The following is a 19,676-nucleotide window of genomic DNA, read 5'->3' on the forward strand; positions in this document are numbered from 1 at the left end:
ACAAAACTTTCAGTAGCTCAAAAAAATCTTCAAATTTTTCAAAAAAAAAGAAATTCCTAAAAACAAACTTGTAAAACAATTACTTACACCAATATGTCTTCAGAAAAGTTATTCAGAAGCTTAGACGAAAGCAGAACTTTTTAAAAGTGTGCTACGAGAACTAATCCGACAAAATAAAAAGTTTGAAGATAGTCCGATAAAGCAAACAAATTCTAGTTTCCAAAAGCAACAGGTCCCGAGAACATTCAAAAAATAAGCTTTCGTCGCATCAAGCAGAGTTTGTGTTACCATCAGGCTTGTTGATTGATTTTGAACAATATGAATTTGAAACACGTGTAAAGTTTTACGTATGTGAACAAAGTTCTTTACGGGGAAAAGTATAATACCCGGTTGCAATACCCTTGCTAATCGCAAGGGTAAGAACACATAGTAAACTAACCAATCCAAAATATTTTTCCGTTTTAAAGAAGAAGAAATGCTTTCCGTTCCTTATTTAAACACATCATAAAGATATTATTTCAACTTAAATTTTGCAGCTAAAACAAACCGCAGCGAGCGCTCATGGATTTTAACAGATCATAATGGATTTCCGAGACAAAACAAAAATGCATTATAATCCATTACTGACGTGTAAATCAGACAACGCAATCAATTATATTGGCATTGAAATCGATAATTTTCCAAAAAATATATATTCATGATCCATGATAATCGAATATAACCTATTATTTTTGGCACTAAAATTGATTACTTTTTGCCAACATAATCCATTATACTTAATTGTTTTTGAAATATAACGTGCGGCTGATATCATTCAACCATTAAACATCCCCCACCCCCCTTACTTGAACATGGACGAATGGAGATAGTAAAAGATGACGAATGGCGATTTATTAACATGGCGAAAAGTTGCTAATGTCATCAATAACCTCTCAAAACGCCCATTATAATCGAGTATAAAGTTTCATAATGAAATAAAAAATAATAGGATTATAATTCATTTTCTTTGGATTATAATGATAAGTTTGTTCTTTTATAGATACTGACTAAAAATGTTAGTATAATAGATTATGATATATGAGCGCTCGGTGTGGGGACCGATCATCTAAAATCCAAGAATGTGGTGGAATGCATGGTAGAGAGGGTTGAGTGACTTACCATGAACCAGTCGATGGTACAGCAGTTGATGAGACTTGGGAACATCCTCAACCTCTCTCTGAATGCACCCCCGATTGGACTCATGGCCAACACTATGTGCAGATTGGCCTTCACTCGGTCTATGAAGTAGTTGTACATAGACAGTGGAGTCGAGTCTATCTTCTTGCCCTAAAAGGAAATTTATTGTTTAAAAAGAAAGAAAAAGGCAACCCAAAAGATGAAGCATGGCAGGTTTCTTATTCACACAAGGGCTGTGATTGAAAAAGGGTCTCATGATTCATCCATTTTTGTTCAAAGAATCACAGAAATGAAGTTCAACAGGAACAATAATATATCATTGGATTGGTTATGTTATACGTGTTAAATTACCGTGATACTGATATGGGGTGGTGAGAAGTCAAATCAACGGGATGTGTTTGAGAGATCTTTTTGTTTAACACACTAACATTATAAAAAGACTCTGATAAATAAAGTTTTCACTCCAAATAAAGGCCATCATTACTCAACGTGCTCATCAATCTTCGATATATTCTTAATGGGTTTTGAAAATCTAGAATCAGAATTTTTGTTTTTTTTTATTACAAAAGATTCGAGTTTAGAACTTGATTCGGGTTTAGATTATGGTTGACTATCGGTTGATCGCTAGGAGATCATCCAATCCACTTTGTTCACAAAATGTAGTTTCATCTTGGACAGTCATGAAACTAAGGATGACCATGTATCTGACAATCACATCAATCAAGAAAGGGAACAAGTTTTTTCAGACACCTCATCCAACTATCTGAACACAGGTACAAAATGCCAATTATGCTCACCGTGTATTTCTCCTGCAATACTCAATGTATAATTTTTAGCAACGAAAGTTTTAAAGACACTTTTGTTGTTCCGAACATTGAAAATGGGGAGGAACTTGGTATTCGGGTTTTTTAGTTTTTTCTTCTTTTTTGTTTTCCACGCAAAATCAGATACCACAAATATATATCGGAAAGGGTCGAGTGATATATCAAATTGAAGACCTTTTCAACCGTTAATCGAACGATATTAAAAAGTTTTCTCAGTATCGATTTTTATTTCAACTTCGAGCGAATAAGCGAGCCAGCAGGCTTACAACAGCTTATTTATGCTTAGTTTTCAGTAAATTATTCTAGTTTTGGAGTTTATAATCGCCTTTTGAGAAGCAAAATCTTCCAAAAAGTTCAAAACGTTGCTGCAAACTAAATTTGAAATTTTTTCAAACTGTTTTTGGATTTTTTTGTTTTTGTTGTCATTTGTCTGCGAAAAATCAAGTCCAATTTACATCTTTTACCATGAGTGCCAAAAACGCCTAACTTATACTTTAACATCAGATTTTTTTATCACACCATGCCGAAAAAAAACAACACTAAACTTAAAAAAAAACTTTGTTGTTTTTTGAAGACTGCGGTTGGAAAATTATGTGCTACTTGCACAGTAACCAGCTATCCTTGTTTTTTTCTTTTTGTTTTTCACGCAGAAGCAGGTGCCACAAATAATCAAGGGAATGGACCGAGTGATAGATCATATTAAACCATTTCAGTCATGATTCAAACGACATTAAAAATATCATGAAAAACCAGTGTCGAGAAAACCCATTTTGAAAATTTTGTTTTTTGGTCTAATTTCAAGCTAACAAAGTTAGCGTGCAGGCTTACCATAACTTTTTTTATGTCTAATTTAAGCAATGAAAACTAAATTTTACTCAATTTAACTCCAAATAAAGCTAACTTTTGGAGTTTTATAGCGCCATTTTGGGAACCAAAAACTTCAAAACTCAAAAAATTTCTGCAAAAAATTTGAACAAATTTTTATTTTTTTTTGAATTTTTTTCTTGTTTTTTAAGTCGTTTTTCTACAAAAAAAAGTTTTCCAATTGGCCTATTTTACTATAATTGTCGAATAGGCCTATGTTTTATTTTTTCGTTCAGATCTTTTTATCAAACCACGCAGAAAAAAAACGACACTAATTTGAAAAAAAAACTATTTTTGTGTTTTTTAAGACTATGGTCGGAACATTCTGTGCTATCCTTGTTTGGTTTTGTAAATATCTGAACGAATGGCCAAATTATTGTTAACTGATGAAGAGTTCATTTTTGCGAAAGCTCAGTTTGGGATTTCGTTTTATGTTTTGAGAATAACTGGAACATTACAGAAACGTTCTCCCCACAAATTGGAATCAACAGCTAAATGAGCATTGATGATTGAGAGCCTTCAAATAACAGCCAACTCCAACAAATATCCGTTTACCCCCACACTATTAAACATGTATTAATTGATCACACCTCGTTTCTGGCAGCAGTCTGCATCTTCTCAATGATTTCGATCATCTCGTCGGCCGCGAACAGATTGGGCACATCAGCCGTGTTCAGAATCATGTTCACATCTTCCAGGAAGGACTCCTGTTTGATCTGGTTGTCTGAGAACAGAAACACCGTCTGCTTCCCATCCCCACCAGACTTCATCATGAGCTACAAAAAGAACGCATAACCAGTCAGCTATTTCAACAAGATATTTTTAAAATTCAGTCCACAGTTTTTGAGCACGAAATACAGAACTGGAATTGAAGACTTCAGTGCAAAACAAAGTATAGTACGTTTCTAAATTACAAAACGACGTCTTAACCTTTTTGCTATTATTCAATCTTACGTTGAAAATGTATGCGGAAAAATCCAAGGACTGAATTATCGAATTACACTTTGCATTCGATTTCTTTATTCTTTGGTGTTTATTTAACAGTCAATTGGCATAAGATCTGAAGCAATTACTAAACCGACCCGTTTTATGTCTTCTCTCCACTCCGGTATTCCGTAGTTTTTGGTGATTTCTATCTGGAACAGTTCGTAGTCAGCCATGAAGCAGGCCATCTTAGTCGCCGATTGACGCCCGGAACCTCCGATTCCTGCAATGCGAACATATAATTCATAGCATTCTAATGCTCTGGGAACAGGTGTTCAAATCCTGATAGATCCCGTTCAAGGTGAAAGAATCGTCAAAGACTGGTCAAGGAACCTCACAGAAATTTTACGGCAGCCAAAGCCAAAACGTTTCCCTTAATCTACGCCTATGTTACAATTTTAACCTACCTTTCCCCGTTTAAATCACTATGTGATTTAAGAGGTTGAAGAATAATAAAGATGTTAACAAGATGAACTGTTTTTACCGATGAGAAGGGCGTGTCCGTTGTCTTGTTTGAGAACCCGAGACACCCTCGAGATGTGCTCAATGGCGAACTTGAACATGACAAGAGACATCGGTGTCTTAGTCATGGTGTTGTACTCTTCCAAGTAACTAAAAAATGAAAGACGTGTCAAATTTTTAACCGAGAAACAAAAAATTCACAAAAAATACACCATAATGCAATTGAAGAAAAACATGATGTGCAAAGAAATAAACTTTTCTCTGCAGATGGAATTTGAGAAATGAAACCCAGAACAAACTTTCAGCATGAAATATATCATAAAAATGTAAAATCAACTATCAAATTGATGAAATGATCAACATGATCTATTGCATGAAGATACTTACTCGCTAAAAAATAATTTTACCATTTACTCTGCAAGATGATCAAAGACCCTCAAAGTTTGAGAATTTCAACGAATCGTAAAAGAGTGCATCAGACTAAGTTTCAGCACTAGAATTCATCTAGAATCAAGATACTGTTTTTAAACATCTATATGCTATACTTTGTTTTTTTTAATGTAATAGATCAGTTATACTTTTCTGTAGTGATTATTGTACCCGACTCATTCGCTGCTACTTTCTACTTATACATTAACCAATACTCTTGTTTTTAAATAACTTACTGTTCCATCAATGACGTCAGCTGATCCATATCTGGCACCTCGTCATAGATCTTAGGCACTGCATCTGGGAACACGTAGTCTCCGAAGAACAGCGATCGAATGTCCTCATCCGTGACCTTGCCACTCTTGGACAAATGCGACAACACCTTGTCCAAACTCGACTTGAAGTGGTCCTTAATAGCTCCACTCACTATGCTGAAAAAGGTCTCCCTGTCCTCCTGGTCAATTAGCCGATCGTAGAACACTCTGTAGACTTCGTGGATCCACAGACGGTACAGTTTGTCCGATTCGATCATGTTGGATGCCGGGACTAGGAGAACACCTTTGATTACTCGAGCGAAGTCTCGCAAGTTGAACACGTAGTGGGATTTGGAAGGAGTTGGGAGGAAGTGATGAATGGCGTCTTTGTAGACCACTTTAGTTGCGTTCACCATTAGCTGAAGCATATATCAAACGTTAAATTGAAGATGAAGTTTAAGCAAATATTAATTAATTGTTCCGATCGGAAAGGTTTGGAAGAACTGTGGGATCTTGTTAAATATTTCCCCCCTAAGGTACCTTGTAACGAATCTCCCCCTATAAAGAAAGAATTGAACAGTTAAGCATATACGAATTTGGTACCTTGTTAACGATTCCCCCCCCCCCTTATTGCAATCCCTATTGGGGGGGGGGGGGGGGGGGGAGATTGTTAACAAGATTTGATTTTCGTATTGGGGTTTTTCTTGCACCTAAGTTTTGAAGCATAAAAACGTCGCATGTGGTCGCAAAACGTCTTTCTGAAACAACCTGTTTCAGTGGAACTTTGAGCGGGGATGGAATAAGAAAACTATTACTTGTCTTCTGTTGAAATAAACGTTGCTTTTTTCGTCCGAAGAATGGAGAATGGATAAAAATCGAAAAATAATATAAAAATTGGCCAAGATATACAACATAGGGTGCGCTGAGTAAACCAAAGATTCAATGAAATACAAGATCACAATACCAAATACGTTATAATTACGAGAATTGAGGTATCAGAGATTTACAAAAATGAACTTTCCTGAACTAGAATAAAGGCACAGTGCAATTTTTTTAAAATCCTAGAGCAACAAATTTCAATCGAATATAACTTTCAAAAGTTTGGTCGAGGCTTTATCACTTGTTTATCTGTTCAACTATTCAAATATCGTGTCTCAAAAAGTGTTGCGAGGGAATAAAACTGACTTTTCCGAGTCGCATGAATGATCCGTCGAATCCCTTGGAGAAGTGCCAGTCGACTATAGTGGTGAATATCTTCTGGAGAGTGTCGTCGTCGAAGGAGTCTATTCCCACTATGTTCATGTGGCGCATCATCCTCCCCGTGATATTGTTCCTACCGCCACCAGGGGGTCCCATAGCAGACACCAACAGCTGCAAATTTAAAGCCACGTTAAGACAAAATTCAATGTTTCCATGCCAGAGTACTTTCTGAAAAAAATCTTTTTCTTCAAATAATTAATCCTGAAAAACTGTATTCAAAAAAGACTTGACAAAAGACTTGTATTCAAAAAAGACTTGACTTAATTACCTTACCAAAGCCTCAAAATTTAGTGATGATTTAAAAACAATACTCACGACGTCGACGATGTCCAATCGGGAAGTGTCTTTCCGGTCGTACCAGTTTCCGTGATCCACCCACTGTCTCAGTAACTCAATAGGAGGCTGTGCCCCATACTTCTCCAACATGGGCATGTTCAGGTCATCCACAAACAACACACACTCCTGCAAACGACTCAACGGTGAAAAAAATTGATTGAGATTTTTTTGAGAACACGAACTAAATTAGTTAAATTATGTCAGTGCCGCATTTTTTCGAAAGAGAACTGTCCTCGATTAAAAAAAAATAGTTCATAATTTTTCGAAAGAGCCGTCTTCGATTGAAACAACCATGCACGATATAACTTAGGGACAATTTTTCATGTATCGAACGAAAAGAAGCCACCAAGAGAAATTGTACCTGGTTTTTTATTTTCTGAAGTTATACAATCAGTTCTTTTCAAGGAAACCAGTATTAGTTTCTTTCTGTTAAAAGTTACCTTGTTCATGGATGGTCCATAGACTCCCTTTCGTCTCCTGTCTAACTTGGACATGATGATGTCTTGCGTCTGATTGGCTGAAGTGCGCGCCGAGAAGTTTACTATGTTCGGCAGATACCTAAGAAAGGTTGAATGATTAGTTTTTAAAATGTCAGCTCTTATCTTATGATTTGAGCTATAGAACAAGACAAGATTAATTATAAATTTGATTTTAATTCGACTCACTTGTCTTTCGGCAATTTTATCAGGTACTGATTCACAATAACAGACTTTCCAGTTCCTGTAGGTCCCACAAACAGCAGAGGGATCTTATGACCAGTGTAAGTATCCAGGAAAAAAATTTGTCTGGCGGTATCGTTCGTGTGGATAGTCAAGTCAGATACTTTGGCGTCTGGTGCCAATTGCAGCTTGGATTTATCCAAATAGTCAATCCAGTTGCCCCATGATCCAGATCCTCCTTTGTGAAAGTAAAACTCGAATACAGAGGAGCGCTCAGGGAAGTTGTTGTTCTAAAAAGAAAAGAAGACAATTTTTTCCCAGATTCTTTGATAACTCTATAGTTTCGGCAGGCACTGAAACCTGTATTGATGCTGCATTGCGTTTAAAGCGAAACGTATTGTATAAGGACTTATAGGTTTAAAAAAATAAATCATTCAGGAATTTGCGCTCTAAGGATTAAGTAATTGTTACTTTGTTGATTTTGACAGATTTTGGTTTGGGGTGGTCGTCATTCATTCCGTTGGTGAGTTCTCGGAAGAAGGCGTCAAATTTGGCCCTCGAATCCCCAGTCATCGCTCCTCCCAGAGTCCAGACGAGAGAGAACGTGAACAGGTTTTGCAAGTGCATTGTGATCTAAATTAGTTTTAGAAGTTATATCGACAGATACCATTTTCAATATACCGCTCCGTTCATTTATGAACTTATGAGACGACCAATGGGGTTTAAAGACACTGCTGTCAGTAAGATATGTTCTCTTAAATAACGTATCGGATAAATAACTATTTTGAAAACTGCAAATGAAAAATGAAAATAAAACCATTGAGTAAAACTTGACTGCCCAAAAATATTCTGCTCCAAATCAAAATCATTTTTTGTCTGAGACTCTGTGGCCAAGAGAAAATTTCCAGGCATAAGAAAACCCCGGCATATTGGGTGCAACTGTTTGAACTTCATTGGCCTACTCTTAAGCATCTTTTCTAAACAGCTTTTCAAGTTAAAACTGTCGCACCCAACATCTCTGTGTAATTTATTCCAATAGATGAACTTTATCTGCATAGTTTTATTTGAACCCACCTGCTGTTCTGTCATCTTTTTGGCAGATGTGGTTCCTGATGACTCATCCTCCAGCACCTCTTTGTCGGCTGCCTCTGCGGCCTCGAAGATCTCGTCCATGAGAGAGACGTACAACTTCTGCATGGTCCTGCACAAGTGGATTCGACCAGTACTCACGAACAGTTTGCAGTTAGAATCAATAAATTCTGAAAACAAAATTTAAACCCCTTTATAACTAAAAACTAGCTAATGTAATAATTAACAGTCACTTGAGGTCAGAAATGGGCAAAATACCTTTTTAATGCCATAGCCTGAGAAATTGCATTCGAAGTTTTAACAAACTGCTTTGACCTGTAGTTCTTGCACAATTTATGCACGAGGTTTGAATTTTAGAGTGTTCGACACCCAATTTTACTGAATCGAATACTATTTTTGCATGCGACCATCTATGATTTTTGGCCAATATTTGTTTATTGCAAGAAACGCTGAAGCAAAACATGATCAATGATGGCATGCAAAATAAGAGAACAAATTGAAAGCACTTTACACCGAAGTACGCTGCAATGAGTTTGAAAATTACCGAATGTTGGTGGAATGAGCCACTCGAACAGATCGTCGACCATCTTCTTGTGCTCATCTGTCAAGTTTCGTGGCAGATCATGTTCCATGAAGGACCTCTTGATTGGTTGCCAACCAAGCTGCAAAGAGAAAATGGTACATAATTAAGCTCCTTCAGTAGTATCATATTTGGGTCCGAACAAAAAGCAAAAACAAAACTTAACCAAATGTGCATGACGTTCCCGAAAATTTCATTGTTAATTTTTCTTTTTCTCTTCTTGAAGGGCTCATATTTGCTTTAAGCGCTTGTATAAAAAGTAAAATAACTTGAAGAAATTTCATTTTTTTAAATTACCAAATTAATTAAAATTATAGCACAGATTCGACGCGGAGCTTCGCACGACTTGCGACACATTGCAAGAAAGCATACAGAAAATGAAACAAAATCCATTGAATCAATATCGAAAAAACCACTTCTATAAAAAAATCCAAGTGCTTGTCTCGTAGATGCTCAATTTGAGGAAAGCATGTTCAGCAACACAATCGCCGGTTTTAAAAAGTATCAAAAAACAATAACCGAGCGGCAAATAAGCCGACAAAAATTGAGTAAACCTCCGTTGAGCCAAAAACAAAAAATTTTGAGCTATTAAACTCTGATTTTCTAAAACTTCAGACGCCCTTAAACGCCCTTCAGACGTCCTTTTTATTCCAACCCCCTCCCCCTTCGGCGGGAAACACAAACATATTAAAACCTGCAAACGACGCGAAATCTAAAAATTTTGAGCTATAAAATTCTGATATTCTAAAGCTTTACACGCACTCTCCGGAAACAAAAGTAGAAAAGGCTGTCTTTCCTTTGAAACAAATTTGGTTTCGTTTAGGGTTTTGTATATACCAAATGATATTTTTTGCGGGTTTTTAAAGGAGGGTGACTAACACGAAAAATTTCCCTATACTGACCTCCATGGGTTCCATGTAGATCATGCCACACCTGGACACGGTAGCCGGACTGGCCTGCTCCAGATCCGCCGGCTCAAACATCATGCTCATCTGAGGACTCATCTGGATAATCTCGCCACTCATCAGACACAGTTTCTTATTATCATCTAACACAGTGTTCATGTTCTCAATCCACACGGCGTCTATGGGTCCATCGAAAATGAGCCACTTCCTGTCTGGGGTGGGGGAGGAGGCGAAGTCTCGGAAGGAGACTGCCAACACTCCGTCTGTCCACTCGTGTGATACGGGGTCGAATTGTCCGTACAGTTGACCCATCGTGACCGCTTTCGGGTTCAAGATTTTGGTTTGGACCTACAATGTTATGCGATGTAATTCTGTAGTATGGTTGGAATTCTGCGATGGAATTCTGTCTCGTTTAAAAAATAGTCAATGTATTTTCTACTTTTCAGCAAAAAAAAGTCGCTGAAAATGTTTTTTTTAATTAAGATTTCAAAGAACCTCCAATAGTTTTGCTGTAGGTTTGAAAAAACCGTCGGAATAAATCAATCAATTGAACGCTATGCATCTACTTTCAATGCGTCGAAACATTTGTTTTTGACACAGTGGATTTGTTTTTGACACAACAATTGCTACTGTTTGCTATTACCTTGGTAGCATCCATGAGACTGGCATTTGCGAGGTCAGTGAGGGCGGCCTTGAGGGACATGATGGCACTGGTCTTCCCACCCATAGCATCCCCCACCACCATGAAGCCATGACGCACCAACATCATCTCGAAGATCTATATACAAATACACACATACAATACATGCGTTTGGGTTGTACAGAACGGCAAATACCATTTTTTTGTTGTTTTAAGTCAACCAGCCAAAGACCAAACCGGTAGGTTAATTATTTAAGGTTGAAATAGAGTTCAATTAAACGTAAGCTATGGCTATCTTGCAACCGCTCAACTTACAAATAGCAGCGCAAACGCGACATGAATCCGTAATTGCATTATTACTCGGCACCATCAATACCGAATGCGCCACAACGCGTCCTTTTTTTATAAGAGAAACGGTCTACGCTTAGGAATATATAAGCTCGGCGTGATTCTTTTTAATCAGACCAATTTCACAAAACTCTTTGCTCCCTCGGAGGATCCATTCTCTGATTTGCAAGGGCCCAACCGGGTGTGCACACCACTTAGTAACCTGCCACAAGTTTGTCTAAACTGCTCGTTCTATACTTTACACGAGGCGAATTATCCCGCACTACAAACTCGTTCTTAATTATATTGAGACAGCTAATTGTTCTTGTTCATTTGATGCACGTCTCAAATTTCGACAGTTAAAATTTGATTTTATCAGCCTAAGATTCATAGTTTAGATTCAACATTTTATTTACAAAAAAACTATTCGAGACACATTGGAGGGCAGTCGGAACATTCCGAGCAACTTTGTTATTATTAAAACTATTATCATTTTCTTTTTCAATAACATATACTTATAGACATTATAGTTTTCAATCAAATCATATTCTAAGTTGACATTTTGTACAAAATTTTTGACCCTAAAATTGAAAGTATTAAAAAACCTCTTTTTTCGCAAATTGAAAAAAAATACCTTATGAAAAATAAAACAAGGAAAGCTGATCTATCACAGAAGTAGCAAAGAAGGTTCCGATAACATTAATAAAACATAGCCAACAGACAGTTGGAAAAGAGTCGATGAAGGAAAGGAAACAGAAAAAAAATACGGACTTAATTTTTGGATAAAATCTAAACTTTCGAATTTCAAAGAAAAATCTAGATACTCTGAAAGCTTTTTTAATTTCTAGAACAATTTAAGCTTGAAACTTTTATCAATAAAATATTCCATTTTGAAAAAAAAACTGGATCAATAGTGATTTTTTTAAATTTGCTGGGAAATCTGAAAATTAGCATCCAATTTTCAAACAAGTAGTCAATCACGTTTTTTGTGAACTATAAAATTTTGCTGTTCAATAATGGAGTTTGCCTTCATTTTAACATAGAAAAAAACTGAACTTACACAAAAAATTTTAATTCAAACTGCAAAAAAGTGAAATTAAGCCTGAACAAATTTTCAAACTTTTCTTGAAAAAAGGGGAAAAAATCATCGCGACCGATATAAGAGTCTGAACTACGTTTATTGACTCAAACAACAAGACATTTTTTTCCAATTAGTATCGTTTTGTTGCGTGGTGCGACAAAAAAACTATACTATACGAACGCGTCTAAAATTAATAAATCAATCGACAACAGTTGTCTTTAAAAACAAACAAACCTGCTCGAATCAGAGCGAAACCCTGAATGTTCCGACTGCTTTTGAAGGTCTATGGAGCAGTATTAACCTATAAAAATTAAATGTAATAAATAAAAAAAAATTCTAAAATTTGAAAATTTTTTATGAAAATCATCCCCCCACACGCCATATAAAATACAAAGGGATAGATTTCACTCCTTGTAACAAATCAATTACGGCAAATAAGCTTCTTTCAACCAATTTGGAACAATTACTGAGACGGATTAAATCTCCGCTTACACGTGAATAGCGCGAAATATATGGCGGGTTAATTGTCCCAAATTGGCCAAAATGGCAATTTTTAAACCCTCATAACTTTGTGAAAATTGATCACAGGTGAAATATCTTATCAAGTTTATACTCAGGACAACACTACCTTTCGAATGACATTAAAAAATTCCGTCAAAAATGGTTAATTAAAAAGTCGAAATTTGTCTGAAGAAAAAAAGCACAAATATTCCCCGAGCACAAATATTCCGTTACTTTCGTATCGAAAGTCGGAACAAAAAAATAAGGAAAACATGGAACAAAAATTCAAAAAAAAATCAATCTTTGCAAAAGAAAGGTAAATGAAGCTCTTAAAACAAGTTTTATTTTAAGCAAATCAAATTTTCCAAGCAACAGACTTTTATCAACACTGGGACATCTTTTTGGAAATTTTTTATGTCGCTTAAGCAACGACTGTAGAGACTGAATATGGTATTTCACTCGACTCATTTCGATGATTATTTGAGGTGCCTGATTTTGCGTGGAAAACAAAACAAAAACCCAATGGTTGGAACAACAAGCAGCCAGTTATTTCATTTCGTAAAAACTAAGATTAGAAAATTTGGGAAATCTCTCACCTGGATGATTTTCTCCAGGAACCAGGGCGTGGCCTGCAGCTCCATCTGAGCAATGTTATCCTTGAGAGCATCCAGCAACAACTGGTAGTCTGGCAGGGGCAGTTCCACTCCAGGGAACAAGTCGCTGATGATTCCGTTGAACAGGGGGACATCCTGGGAGAGGAACTTGGCCAAGTTGACGTCTTTGATGGCTCTCAGCAACATTATGGTTTCGTCTCCTTCGGGATCTTTTAGCTTGAGGTTTCCTGGAAGCAAACAATTGCTGAAGTGTTTTGTTTCATAAAATATATTTTATTTCAATGTTGACTTTATACTTCGCTAATAATATTCTAACATTTTTGTGAGTAATTTCTGATTAAAAAACTCAAAATAAGCATATCAAGTTGCTTGATTTTAACTCAACAAAAATCTTGAGACTTCAGTTAAGTTAAGTAGAGACCAAAAATCGGCCAAAATACACAGGATCAAAATTTGCTAATTAAATTGAATAATGTATAGAAACGCAATTCAAAACATTCCGCAAGAAGATCTTGTACGAGTTTCGACAATCAATGGCCCACCTGCGGCTGTGAGGACAGATTTGACTGCTCGCATTCCGTAGTCGTAATGAGATTGAGTGGACAGCTGTTCCGAACACAGTCGGTACGTCGCCACGATCTTGTTCGACAAACTGAAACATACATTTTTCACCATTCGCGGAAATTGGACATCAATAATATGCATGAGTTGTCTCATCGGCCTCATTTTTAAATCGAATTTTGAAAGCACTTAGTTCTTGAACAATTATGTTAACTAACATCTTCAAATCTTGTCTTTTTTAATTCCCAAAACAAACAACTCAACTAAACTGAGTGGTTAAGTTTTGTCAAAAGTTACGTCGTCAGAATTGAAAACTTGAGGTACCTCTTTGAGTCGATGAAGCCGAAAGAGTAGAGAGATATTTCGCCAATCATGGCATAGTCTGGCACCATCATGGCCACTGTGCGGAACAGCACCTTCAGATTATCCGGCAACTCACTCCTACCGGCGTAGCCAGGGTTCATAGTGATGAAGATAGTGCAAGTAGGGTCCAGGGTCAACTCAGTACCCTCGAACTCAAATAGCTCCACCTGTCAAAAAACGAGGTCAAATTTTATTCTTGACCTAGAAATTTGTGCCCGCCAGCAATTTCATTTAGGTCGTTTTGAGGTTTGTTCAGATTAATGATAAATGTTAAACACATCACCGAACACGAGTTGCAAGAATTATCAATGGTTGATAGGGGTCCTAAGAGGAAGCAAGATTCTGAATATATAAACCAATGGGTTTATCGCACTACGTTAACTTTATGACAGATAAAATCTTGCGGCAAATCTCGCTAAATTTATTCAAAAAGTAGCTTTACTTTTGATTGTCTCGAATGAAACCGCGCAGAACTCTATACAAGAAGATATTGATTGATAAAAATAGCTCAAATATATGTACTTTTTCAGTATTTTTTGTGTCAATATATTATTTTGAACGAAACAAAAAAATCAATTTTTCAGATTGTGCTGAATTTTGAGTAATTTCAATCAATGAATGAGATTCTGCAATCTTGGCGGTTAAAAGTTTTATCATGGCGAAACAGAAGCTTAAAAGTTTTTACCCCGCTAGCGATTGCTCTCTGGATGGTGAGGATCTGCTGTGCCACCACTGACAGCACCTCCAGCTCAATTCTATTGAACTCGTCGAAACAAGCCCATGCTCCTGCCTGAGCGAGTCCCTTGAAGAACTTTCCCATCGCCTTGTAGTCCAGACCATCCGAACAGTTGAACACCACGCACTGGACACAAAAAAGCATTAGTTTTGACCTTCAAAAAATATGTAATTTTTTTTTCAAAACCATATGAAAATTGCCAAGTAATCGCCTTTAAATTTAATCGTTTATTCACTCCTTGTTTCCAACGTTTAACCACACCTACCTTCAAGAAAACTTGAACTTAGTTTCAAAAATTTTTGATTTTATGAAAAATCGGTAAACCTTAACGTTATAAAAGTAAAAATTAAACCACAATAAATTCGTCTCTTGAGGTCGCCACAGACAATCTAGACCTACTCACATTTTCACAAAAATGGATTAACCTTTAGGTTTAACAGAATCTTTAGCTACCTGTTTTGCCACCGCTTTGGCCAAATCTTTCGATGTTTCCGTCTTTCCAGTACCCGCGGGTCCTTCGGGCGCGCCTCCTAGATTCAACTTCAGCGCTCCCATCAGAGTCCGATAACACCTGTCTGTCAATGGTGTGATGACAAGACGCGCTGAGTTTCCGAGGTACTCGCAGCCGTAGAACAAGTCAGTCGTTATCATGCACACGTGAAGTGCGTCTCCTTGGTAGAAGTAACGCAACTGTGAGATCCATTTGAAGTCAAGGGGGGAAGACAGTTTGGCTTGGACCAGTTCGCCAACCACGTCACGTGCTAAATAAAAACTTCATTACCTCAGAGTTACAATTGGTTTTCAAGCAAAATCAAGTTGAAAGACCTCAAGATGTGTTCGATTGTCTCATCGGATTTTTAAAATAAGTTCACGCTGAACATTCTGAGAAATAACTAAATCAATGCATTTATCGTTGATAATTTCATCAATAAACTAAAAATGACTTCTGAATGTCTTCTGACCAAAAATTAGCTCGAGTCAGAACATACCGTGTACATCAATGACGATCAGTGCTCCCAGTGATATCCTGGTGCCGGGTTCCAGGGGACTCCTGACCAGTCTGACAATGTCATTGATCTGCTGGTTGCACTTCTCGTAGTATTCCTCCAGCCCCTTCGGTTTCTTCAAAGCCTCTTCTACTTCCATAGTCCAGTAAGTTTGACTCACACAGAGGACAACTTGACCTGCCCATTGCTTAACCCACTCTACCTAAAAACAGTTGCAAACTGAGATCTCAGAAAAATTTTATATTTTTGATATTTGGTCAACCTATCAAGCTAATCGGATCCATGCCAAAACGCATATATAGAGTGCACCTTGGTAAAGATTTACCGCTCATTTAAACAACTGAAGTTTTGGCTCTCTTTAAACGATGACATATTTTAAAACTATTGACAACAATTTGAAGCAATAAAAAATAAACGAAATGAAGTTTATCCGACACTTACTCGTGCAGTGTTGGCATACGCTTCCATCGCATCACCAATTATCTTTTTAATACTTTTCAACATCATTTCCTGAACTTGAATCAGCCACTTTTCAACCATGCCTTTTGATTTAGCAGGAACAATTGTTCCGACAAAGGGCACGTTTTCTTTCTCAGATGAGATCATTCCGAGGATCTCCTGGTCGTCAGTGAAGTCCAGTTTGGCGATACCTTCGAAGCACTTTTTGAGATGTGGTTGCACTCTAAGAGGGTCTTTGGTCTCGGAAAGAATCTCGAGGAGCTCATCGTTTGAGAGGAAGAAGAACCTGAAACAACAAACAAGAAAAATTTTACTGCTCTATAACATAGCTGAAATGCTGTTTGAAAAACTAATGAACTCAAGAAAGCAGAAAAAAAAGACGATTTTTTCAAAATAATTTGTCAACTTTTGAATTTTGGAGAAAAAAGACAGCACGAATCGGGGCAAAGCCCTGAATGTTCCAACAAGCTATTAAGGTCTAAGGAAGGAGTCATTGTTATGAGAAATTCAAAAATTGGTGAAATTTCAAAACTAAATATATAAAAATTGCGGACTTTTTTTTGAAAATTTTCCCACCGTTTTTGAAAACAAAGTACAAAGTTATGTTATTCGCGTCTATCAATGTACGAATAAATTTAAATCGCTGAACTCAAATCAAGTTGGAACAATTTTTGAGCCGAATCAAATCACCGCTTACACTTTATTAGTACGAAATCTATCGCTTTAATAGTACGATATATATCGCGTTATTTGTCCCAAATTCGCTTTTTTCAAACCACCATAACTTCCCAAAACAAATAAATCAGTAGAAATACTTTTATAAATTTGAGCTGAGCCACGACACTGAGGCAAAGCAGAGCTTCGCACTACTTGCGATACAATACAAAAAGTCGCTAAATCGAAAAAAAAAATTTAAATATGGATAAAAAGTAAAAAAAATTAGATCTATATAAAAAAACTGGTTTGAGGCAAAAAAAATATATGCCAAGACAGTACAAAATTACAGAGCAGTAACAAAACCAAAAAACCTGAGCAGAAAACCAAAAAAAAAGGTTCAAAAGACTTCAAGAAGAAAAAACACATCGAGCACAAACACTCCCTTCGCTTCGCGCGAAAAGTCGAAACAAAAAGACCGCAGCTATCAGGGGAACTCCTGATTTTTTCGACTGCCATTTAACTTTAATAATCTAGTTTTGGCAAAGAATGGTTTTGGCAAAGAATGGTTTTCTGAAAATTATATCACACGTAATCTGAAGTTCAAAACGATAAATGTTGCATCTATCAACGCATTATTGTGATCAGTTAAAATTTCTGAGGTCGATTAATTCTCACCCAAGGGTTTTCAAAAAGTATAAATTTTGCCCGAGCTTATCCCAAATTGACAATCTTCAAACACTCTTAATTGATGAAAAACCTTTCTAAAATTGGGCTAAATTTGATCTTCCTAAATTTATCCCAAATTGACAACCTTCAAACTGATGAAAAATCGTTCTAAATACATCAGGTCAAAAATCAGGGTTGAATATTTTTCAAATTTGAGCTAGAAACATATTTCAAATGTTTGGAGCCGAGTGGATTATACAAAAAAAAATTGGTTCAAATTGAAAGCGTGCGGATCAGAATTGCTCACCTCGGGAAGAATAGTCGCTTCTTTTCCAGATAGTCATTTAGTCCTTTTTGGATCTCGTCCAGCAGTTTGTTTGCTTCCGTCAGTCTGCCCAACATGTTAGACTGACTTGTGGCCGCCAACACATGAGTGTCCTTCACCGATTCGCCTAAAATCAAAACAAGACGAAACTAATTTTTCATCATTCTAAAATGTTCTCAAAACAATGAATTTAACGAACTATTTTTTTTTACTTCTCCTGTCACAAAAACTTTCTATTTTCGCGGGCCAAAAAAAAAGTTAAAATAGTTTTACGTGCAAAATTACTGAATGCATGATAAATGATAATACGATGCAAGGTATGAAAAACAATTTTGTCAGTTAATTTTCTTTTACATTTATGACGATTATACAATGTGGTTAATCAAAAGTGCCGATTGACAAAACTAAATGTTCAGAAATTTCAAGAAAACTAAAGTTGAAAACTGAATGAGGAAACATAGACAACGGCCACTCGGAAAAGTTGGTAGTGATAAATGTAAGTGATAAAGTGCCGAGTAATGCTCAATGACGTCATTTTTACTTTGAATATCTTTCCAGTAAGTGTCGACGATTCCAAATTTGCGTCCCTCTTCGGGCATTTGAGCGATGATGTCTTCGGAGGAGAAGATAGGCTCCAGGTACAACCAAGTTGCCTGGCACTGAAACCACTGTACATTAACCGACATAAATGTAGTGTTTTCCAGCAATAACAAAAACTACAAATCAGACCCACCTTCAGCCACTGATCCAAGATGTCCTGTATGAGGACTAATCTGTCTGCCCACGCCTTCATTTCGTCCTCCATGAACTTGACGAAGGGAGATCCACACATAGTCTGGGCCTTGACTATATGGTCGTCCAGCAACATCTGGATGTCGTCAATTGCAGACAAAATGGACACGCCCTAATCAAAATTAGCTTTTATTTTTCAATTTAATGAGATGTTTTCTCAAATATTTTTTGCAAAGAAATCCATTTTTTTGCTCCATTGTTCCATGAAATTGGTTTTGGGTTGTGAATTTTCTCACGTTGAAAAAGATAATTTAAACATGGGTCAATTTTGAAAAAAAAATTAAGCTTAAATTGGACTGAAACATTTATTTTCTAAACAGAATATCTCCTTTTACAATCATGGCAACTGCGATTTGAATACAATTTTAGTTTGAAGAGTTTTTGGAGACCATGGAATAACAGAGCGTATCCAATCAATCTTTTCTTTCCAAGTCGCATAAACAAAAAACAGAAAGGTATATGACCTACGCAGGTACAAAGGCACGCAGAATCAATAATTTACTCTCATTTCTTCATTCTTCTTTCTTTAATAATTAATATAGAGTAAAATCTTACGCCAATGTTGCACATAGCAAAGACGGAGTGGGAAGGAAGGTCGCACTCTTATAAATGGTTAATGATAGTATTGGAAACAACCGTAATAAAAACTTGAAAAATCAGCTTGACTCAAAGTATTAACATCCGTTTCAAAGAAACTGCGTAAAAGCAACGCTGAAACATGGATATTTCCAAGGGAACAATTATTGGGGGAGAGACAGACATTCGACACCATTGTGGTCCAAAGGGTACCTTTTTCACTTTTCTATATATATAGATTTGCAGTGTGTCACGTTTTATTTCATAAAATATATATACTGAAATAAAACGTGACACACTGCAAAACTTATTCGATAATAAAATGAACAAATGGTCGTCAAGAGAGCCCATGAGGCTACAACAACATTGATAAGTGAGTCCTTATAATTTGTTTTCGTCTAAAAAGAGAACAGCAATTAACTCATTGTTTTTTTCCGATTTTGTATCCTGATAGTAAATTCAAGTGTGGATCTAGGATTTTGGCAAGGCTTTGAAAAAAATTTGTTAACTTTTTTCTATTAAGTTGATTAACTTAGATTTCTGCGTTTT

The 19,676-nt window shown here is 36.5% G+C and overlaps 1 protein-coding gene across 1 annotated transcript in view; it reads right to left on the minus strand.

The window, feature by feature from the left end:
* LOC134839094 (dynein axonemal heavy chain 3-like) overlaps nucleotides 1-19,676 on the minus strand; it is a 71,458-nt gene that overhangs the window by 26,512 nt on the left and 25,270 nt on the right. Inside the window, exons 18-41 of the mRNA XM_063854522.1 lie at nucleotides 18,493-18,663; nucleotides 18,301-18,418; nucleotides 17,742-17,886; nucleotides 16,094-16,397; nucleotides 15,635-15,854; nucleotides 15,099-15,406; nucleotides 14,595-14,771; nucleotides 13,871-14,076; nucleotides 13,528-13,637; nucleotides 12,968-13,212; nucleotides 10,466-10,600; nucleotides 9,820-10,170; nucleotides 8,882-8,999; nucleotides 8,323-8,507; nucleotides 7,720-7,881; nucleotides 7,255-7,538; nucleotides 7,030-7,147; nucleotides 6,569-6,715; nucleotides 6,179-6,364; nucleotides 4,976-5,412; nucleotides 4,333-4,460; nucleotides 3,947-4,071; nucleotides 3,455-3,640; nucleotides 1,159-1,326 (exon numbers count right to left, since the gene is read on the minus strand). Of these exons, the coding sequence (XP_063710592.1) occupies nucleotides 1,159-1,326; nucleotides 3,455-3,640; nucleotides 3,947-4,071; nucleotides 4,333-4,460; nucleotides 4,976-5,412; nucleotides 6,179-6,364; nucleotides 6,569-6,715; nucleotides 7,030-7,147; nucleotides 7,255-7,538; nucleotides 7,720-7,881; nucleotides 8,323-8,507; nucleotides 8,882-8,999; nucleotides 9,820-10,170; nucleotides 10,466-10,600; nucleotides 12,968-13,212; nucleotides 13,528-13,637; nucleotides 13,871-14,076; nucleotides 14,595-14,771; nucleotides 15,099-15,406; nucleotides 15,635-15,854; nucleotides 16,094-16,397; nucleotides 17,742-17,886; nucleotides 18,301-18,418; nucleotides 18,493-18,663 (4,734 nt within the window). The remainder of the gene's footprint in view (nucleotides 1-1,158; nucleotides 1,327-3,454; nucleotides 3,641-3,946; nucleotides 4,072-4,332; nucleotides 4,461-4,975; nucleotides 5,413-6,178; nucleotides 6,365-6,568; nucleotides 6,716-7,029; nucleotides 7,148-7,254; nucleotides 7,539-7,719; nucleotides 7,882-8,322; nucleotides 8,508-8,881; nucleotides 9,000-9,819; nucleotides 10,171-10,465; nucleotides 10,601-12,967; nucleotides 13,213-13,527; nucleotides 13,638-13,870; nucleotides 14,077-14,594; nucleotides 14,772-15,098; nucleotides 15,407-15,634; nucleotides 15,855-16,093; nucleotides 16,398-17,741; nucleotides 17,887-18,300; nucleotides 18,419-18,492; nucleotides 18,664-19,676) is intronic.

The sequence above is a fragment of the Symsagittifera roscoffensis genome, chromosome 2 (assembly GCF_963678635.1).
Source record: "Symsagittifera roscoffensis chromosome 2, txSymRosc1.1, whole genome shotgun sequence".
In the NCBI taxonomy this organism is placed as follows: Eukaryota; Metazoa; Xenacoelomorpha; order Acoela; family Convolutidae; genus Symsagittifera; species Symsagittifera roscoffensis.